We start from the raw sequence: 7,033 nt of genomic DNA on the forward strand, positions 1-7,033 counted from the left end.
GCTGACTATAGATCCAGCTGTACAAAACCACAATCTCACAGCCCCTTATCAAAATGAGGCCTTCACTATCTATCATTGGCCAATGCAGAGTGGACAAAATTCTTTTTTAGTATTTTAATTAGCTTTTTGTAATATTATTTTAAAATTTAAACCGAAGTGTTGAGTATTCTGAACAAATGAAGAAACATTAGTTCCTCTCAGCCCTAAAATCCCTCTTCTCCCCCAGCAATCCCTAGCCTCAGTTTCATCCACTCTCTGCAGCCTCAGATCGCCTCTTAATGGCCCTGCAGCCATGCCCGCTATTCGTAGAAGTTTATCTATTGCTTCTCAGTAATCTGGTAATGGACAGCTCTGTATTTTTGACATGCTGGATCCTTACAATGGCAGAGCTTCTCTCAGAACAGTAAAATCCAGCAGGGTGCACATGGCCATCACTACCCTAATGGAACTCCCCACATTTGTGGAGCTGAGCAGACTGTGGATGGCTGCAGATCTCCTTTGAAGAGACTTTTTTCAAACATTTTAAAAACCAGAACACGGGGTGGGGGGGCATTACTGGTGGTTACCAGAAAAGACGAGAGCATATGGCACCTTTTTAGCTTTGTAAAACAGGGCACTTGTAAGGAAATCACTCTGTGGTTTCATCAAAACAGATTATGTAATATTACTCAAACAGTTCTCTTTAGGTTATAATTAAGTCATAAGGATTTAAAGGCAAGCATTTCCTTCTAGTTATTCCTGGTTATAAAAGTAAGCAGAAACTATTGGTTTTCTCCTTTTTAAAAAAATAAATCCAAGGTCACTAAGAACAAGAATATGCCACCTTCTATAGTAATGGATTCTTGTTCCAGCCCCTTCAGGTTTATCCTTTCATTTTTCTCTAGAAAAGTTCAGAGTAGCTACAAGTGCCTGTGACAGCTTCCTGCCCTGACATCACTCGAACTACAAGGAAGATTCAAATATTTTTGTTTCCTTTTCCTAGCACCATATCATTTCTACAATTTCCCACTTTCCTATGCTCAGCAGTACGGCTGGTGGATGTCCAGGTACTCCAAAATCCAAGAGAAAGAACCCTGGATGCGCAGCCCCCGATACCCAAGGATCTGGAGCCCAATGAGCAAGTGAGTGTTGCAGAGGAAACATGAAACACCCACTGCTTCCCAAAAGTCTTGAGACAGAACCCCTGTTCCATACTGATCCATGCCAGTGGTGGAGAGCACATGACTACACTGAATGAGTAGCAGGGTGATCTGTAATCCAGAATCGTGGGTCCTGGGGATTTGTAATGTGGTCCAGAAAGCTGAAGCCAGGTCCTCGTGGTAAAGGTCGGAGCCTCTTTTTAACTCCTAAATTTAGGGCTAGAAGTAAGACATGAAATTATGAAAGCCTTGTGAGATCTGGCTGTTTTCTACAGGCTGTGACTGCTGTTCTTCAGCATCAGCATTTCCCGTGACCTGGGTCCGACTGCTTTAAGGATTCACACCACGGAATGTGAAACCAGCACCTGAAACGAAGTGCTCCATATACATTGTGGGCTGTACCTACAAATCCATATTTTTTTTGACAGCCAGATTCCTCCTGTTCTTTTGGGCTTCCAGCTCACTTGAAACTAGGGTTGGAATATGACACTCAGTTGCAGCCACCTGGGGATTTTCCCCTTTTTTTATAATCTCAACTATCGTAGTCCAATCATTGCAGCAAGGCCATACACCAGGCCGCCACCTCAAATCCTGCAATCATGGGTCCTAAATTCAGCCATTGGATGTCACCATTGCATGATGTCTGAGATTCCCCTCATCCCTGAAGGCTGTGAACAGTGCCTCCATGGCATCTCCAGCCCCAGCCAACCCAGGAAATTGAAAATTTGAGCATCAAATCCGACCTTTCCCCTGCACACCACCATTGAGCTAGCCCCCACCAAAATCCATTTTCTGGGTAAGTCAGTGTTAACAGATCATTTTGTTAACCTAGTACTTAGTGGTTAGAGCTGTTAACTAGAGAAGCTAGGATTCAAATCCCACTGCTGCTTCTTGTGACCTTGTGCAAGTCACTTCAACTGTTATTGTCTCAGGTACAAAGTTAAGGGTCTGTTTACAGAAGGCATGAGGGTAACCTGCACGGAATGGCAGTGTGGCAGAACAGGGGTTTTGATGCATTGTAGTTTATTTTTCTGCCCTGTGACACTTTTCCCCAGTGTGCTGGCCTGCAGGTAGTGTTTGCCCTCTGCAGAGTAGTTCAAGCAGAGGCTTTAGATGTCGCCTTGACTGAATGTTGCTTGATCAGCAACACATTCCAGTAGCCCTGAGTACATGTAACACTGAAATACTCTCCAGTGCTATTGGCCAGAAAGCTAACTGTTAATACTGTGTGCCCAGATTATCCCTGTAGACAAAACTTGCCCTGAGTGCGCTGGAACTCTCCAGTCTCAGCTGCAAATACAGAGGGAACAGATTTCTGTGCTGAGGCCCTGTTCAGCTCTTGTGGACAGCCTTTTTCCAAACCTTCCCAGGCACTACCTAAGTAGTGAAAAGTGTTAACTTTTGCAGTATAATTCTTGTTTTACCTGTTTCTGTTTTGAGTTTTAAATCTTTTATATGTTCACTGTTCCTCCTTTTTCTTAATAAACTTAGTTTGTTAGCTCTGCATGTCTTGGATTGACTAACGATTCTGGTATTATGTATATTTGGTATGAGGGTGTATCTCTAGGAACTGTGTGACCCTTGGTTAAGAGGGGTTTCAGTGTCCCTAGAAACCACCAGGGGATAGGTTGTGGGCAGGGAACTTGCCAGAGTCAAGCAGGAACCCAGGTGGGAGGTTGCCAGTGTAGAAGCACGTGCGCAGTTGCTGGCAGGCCTGGGCAGTGCTTGGTAGGAACCTCCAAGTGGCCACAGCATTACCTTGCATGAGTATTAAGGGTGGCACTGAGCATTACATGACAGTTACTGCCAAAAGTATCCTGCTGGGCAGACTGAATGGATTTTTTGGTCTTTATCTTCCATCATTTACTATGTTACTACATAAGGTTTTCTCCCCTCTGTGTCTATGGGGGGGAAAAATGTTTAGTAAATGATCCTCTTAGATTGTAAGCCCTCTGGGGAAAGTGAAACACCTATAATACCTGAATGTAACTCACCTTGCACTATCAATGAAAAGGTATGAGTTAGTTCTAAATAAAAAAAATAATAAACATCTTCATCTCCATTACAGGTTCGTAGATGACATGGCAAAGACAAACCCAAACTTCAGCTTCTTTTGACTTCACTACTTGGAGCGACCCCCCTCTGTGGTAGCTTATTGCCTCAGATAGCAAAGGGCCCTCTGAATCTTAGGGATGCAACAAAAGCCACAATAAAACTTGCAGCATAGAAAATAATGTGTTTCTGATCTATTAGTTAAAATTGGTAACCTATCATTAAAATCATCCATTGTACCTGAAGACTGGAGGGTGGCCAATGTAGCCCCAATATTTAAAAAAGGGTCCAGGGGCGAGCCGGGTAACTATAGACCAGTGAGCCTGACTTCAGTGCCGGGAAAAATAGTGGAAACTATTCTCAAGAACAAAATTGTAAAGCATATAGAAAGACATGATTTAATGGAACACAGTCAACATGGATTTACCCAAGGGAAGTCTTGCCTAACAAATCTGCTTCATTTTTTTGAAGGTGTTAATAAACATGTGGATAAAGGGGAACCGGTAGATGTAGTGTATTTGGATTTTCAGAAGGCGTTTGACAAAGTCCCTCATGAGAGGCTTCTACGAAAACTAAAAAGTCATGGGATAGGAGGCGATGTCCTTTTGTGGATTACAAGCTGGTTAAAAGACAGGAAACAGAGAGTAGGATTAAAAAAAGGGGAGGGGGCATTCTGTTGGCAGCCAAAAAAGATTTGAAATTTTCCCAACTTTCAGTCAAATCAGTTTCTAAACTTGAAGTAGGACTTTTCAAAACAGCCCAACTCCAAGTCCTACTCGTCTACGCCCCTCCGGGCCTTCTGGATTCAGATGCCTCCCCCTTTGTAGAAATAATTACAACACACTTGAATGTGGAATCCCCGGCTATAATTTTAGGAGATTTCAATTTACATGTGGACAACCCTACACTTACCACCAATTGCGAGGCTCTACTCACTGCCCTCTCAGCTATTGGATTTAAGCAGATCATCAACAAGCCCACCCATAAAGCCGGCCACACCCTGGACCTCATCCTCATAAATGCAGGGATCAAATACACTTCCCCTCCTTCTTGCACTCCGGTCCCGTGGTCAGATCATTCACTAATCACCGCCACTTTCTCTCTGACACAATTCAGGAAAAATCCCCCTTCGAAATCCTCATTTCTTTACAGTAGACCCTGTTCGTCAGACGACCTCAATAGCCTGCTCACTTCTGAGCTCCCTCACCTTAACCTCTCTGACCCAAACTCAGCCATCCTATCCTGGAACAACATCACCGAGGCAGTAGCAAACAAACTATGTCCTCTTTCAGCAAAAAAACTAAACACAAACCCAACAAAAAGACAACCATGGTTCTCAAACAACCTCCATAAACTTAAACAGAGCCTAAGACACAAAGAAAGCAAATGGCGTAAGGCCCCATGCCCCAGCACCTTAGCCGCCTACAAACTAGCTCTACATCACTACAAGAACTCCACCCTAAAATCAAAAAGGGATTACTATGCGAGCAAGATACATGACCTTGTATTTGATGCAAAAGCTCTTTTCGCTTACGTACCCAACCTGACTCACATCAACACTCCAGATATTCCCATAGACCTAGCTCAATCCAAAGCTGAGGAATTAGCTATTTTCTTCCAAGACAAAATATCTAACCTGCTAAAGAAACTGACCCCCAGTAACAATCCTCACACTAATGCTCTACAGATACTAAACAAAGGAACCTCCTTTGAATCATTCGAACCCATCACAGCCTCTGAGATCCTTCTGTTACTTAAGAAAATGAAACCTTCCTCCCACCCCTTCAACCAAATACCTACAAAGCTCCTCCTTCTAATACCGGAAACAATCTCCAGAACTCTGGCAGATATCATAAACTGCTCATTATCCCAGGGACTATTTCCAGAAGAACTTAAACTAGCTTCTCTAAAACCACTCTTAAAGAAACCTAATCTAGATCCTAAGGACCCCAACAACTTTCGCCCGATTTCAAATCTTCCATTTATTGCCAAGATAATGGAAAAGCTTGTCAACACTCAACTCTCCAATTACATTGAAGACCACAAAATACTTTACCCCTCACAATATGGATTCCGTAAAGCATTAAGCACGGAAACTCCTCTCATATCCCTGACAGACCATATCATCATGGGGCTAGACAAAGGCCAATCCTTTCTACTTATTCTTTTAGACCTTTCGGCCGCGTTTGATACCGTCAACCACTCCACCCTCCTCAATCAACTGTCGAACATAGGAATTTCAGGAACTGCTCTATCATGGTTCAATTCATTCCTCAGCAACAGAGGCTATAAGGTCAAGATCCATAACAAGGAATCTTCCCACCATTCTTCATCTTTAGGAGTTCCTCAGGGTTTCTCCCTCTCCCCTACACTCTAATATTTACCTTCTTCCGCTTTGTCAACTGCTAACCCACTTGAAACTAACTCACTTCCTATACGCAGACGATGTGCAGATCTTGATCCCTATTAAAGAAACCATCACCAAAACTCTTGAATTCTGGGAACTCTGTCTTAAAGAAATCAATCTCCTCCTCACGAGTTTAAACCTGATATTAAATACGGCTAAGACGGAACCTCTTATCTCACCAGAAAATAGCAACCCATCTCCATGTCTTCCAACCAACCCACCTACCACCCAAACAAGGGACTTAGGAATAATTATCGACAACCATCTTAACTTAAAATCCTTCAAACAAACTACTAAAGACGGATTCTATAAACTTCAGGAACTTAAAAGAATCAAACCGCTCCTTCACGTGCGAGACTTCAGAACGGTCCTTCAAGCAGTTATCTTTTCTAAGATAGACTATTGCAATTCTATCTTACTAGGTCTCCCTTCCGCTTCCATTAAACCCCTTCAGATGCTCCAGAACTCAGCTGCGAGAATTCTGACTAACACCAGGAGAAGAGATCACATTTCCCCCACTCTCAAGAACCTGCACTGGTTGCCTATACACTTTAGAATCATCCACAAATCCATCACTATCATCCACAAGGCTATCCATCACCAAGCAACGCTCGATTTACAAATACCACTCAGACCACACACATCCACCAGACCCATCAGAGAAGCCTACAGAGGATCACTCCTCGTTCCCCAAACCAAAACCACTCACCACCTAACTTTCAGAGACCGAGCCTTTTCCACAGCCGGTCCTTCACTATGGAATTCTATTCCTCCGGATTTGAGACAAGAACCATGCCTACCTACTTTTAGAAAAAGGCTTAAGACTTGGCTATTTAAACAAGCCTTCCCAGATCCGAATTGAATGAAAGCAACTTTTATAAGAGATAGCAAATTTTATAAGAGACTTCACAATATAATGTAAATAATTTAATCCTAACTGCTCGGTTTTCTTATTCTAATTCTCTCCCCAGTTATAAGACCCTTGTTGTAATGTAACTTTTGATCTCTTTGCACTTGTTTATGTTCCGTTTTTTGTTCACACCCCCTCGTATGTAAACCGGCATGATGTGGTTTCTAATCACGAATGCCGGTATAGAAAAACTCTAAATAAATAAAAAAATAAAAATAAATGGTCAATTTTCTCAGTGGAAAAGGGTAAACAGTGGAGTACCTCAGGGATCTGTGTTTGGACCGGTGCTTTTCAATATATATATAAATGATCTGGAAAGGAATACGACGAGTGAGGTTATCAAATTTGCAGATGATACAAAATTATTCAGAGTAGTTAAATCACAAGCAGACTGTGATACATTGCAGGAGGACCTTGCAAGACTTGAAGATTGGGCATCCAAATGGCAGATGAAATTAAAGTGGACAAGTGCAAGGTGTTGCATATAGGGAAAAATAACCGTTGCTGTAGTTATACGATGTTAGG

At 42.5% G+C, this 7,033-nt stretch overlaps 1 protein-coding gene across 3 annotated transcripts in view; it reads left to right on the forward strand.

Annotated features, from left to right (window-relative positions):
• Window positions 1-3,498, forward strand: part of TEX49 (testis expressed 49) — a 28,306-nt gene extending 24,808 nt beyond the window's left edge. For 2 of the 3 annotated variants that reach the window (XR_003855519.1, XM_029594623.1), the window contains exons 3-4: window positions 983-1,121; window positions 3,208-3,498. Coding sequence is in view for 2 of the 3 variants with exons in the window: in XM_029594623.1 (XP_029450483.1) it covers window positions 983-1,121; window positions 3,208-3,256 (188 nt within the window). In the remaining variant the exon portion in view is untranslated. The remainder of the gene's footprint in view (window positions 1-982; window positions 1,122-3,207) is intronic. The other variant, XM_029594624.1, reaches the window with a different exon arrangement.
• Window positions 3,499-7,033: the final 3,535 nt, after the last annotated feature.

Source organism: Rhinatrema bivittatum, chromosome 3 (genome assembly GCF_901001135.1).
Source record: "Rhinatrema bivittatum chromosome 3, aRhiBiv1.1, whole genome shotgun sequence".
NCBI lineage: Eukaryota > Metazoa > Chordata > Amphibia > Gymnophiona > Rhinatrematidae > Rhinatrema > Rhinatrema bivittatum.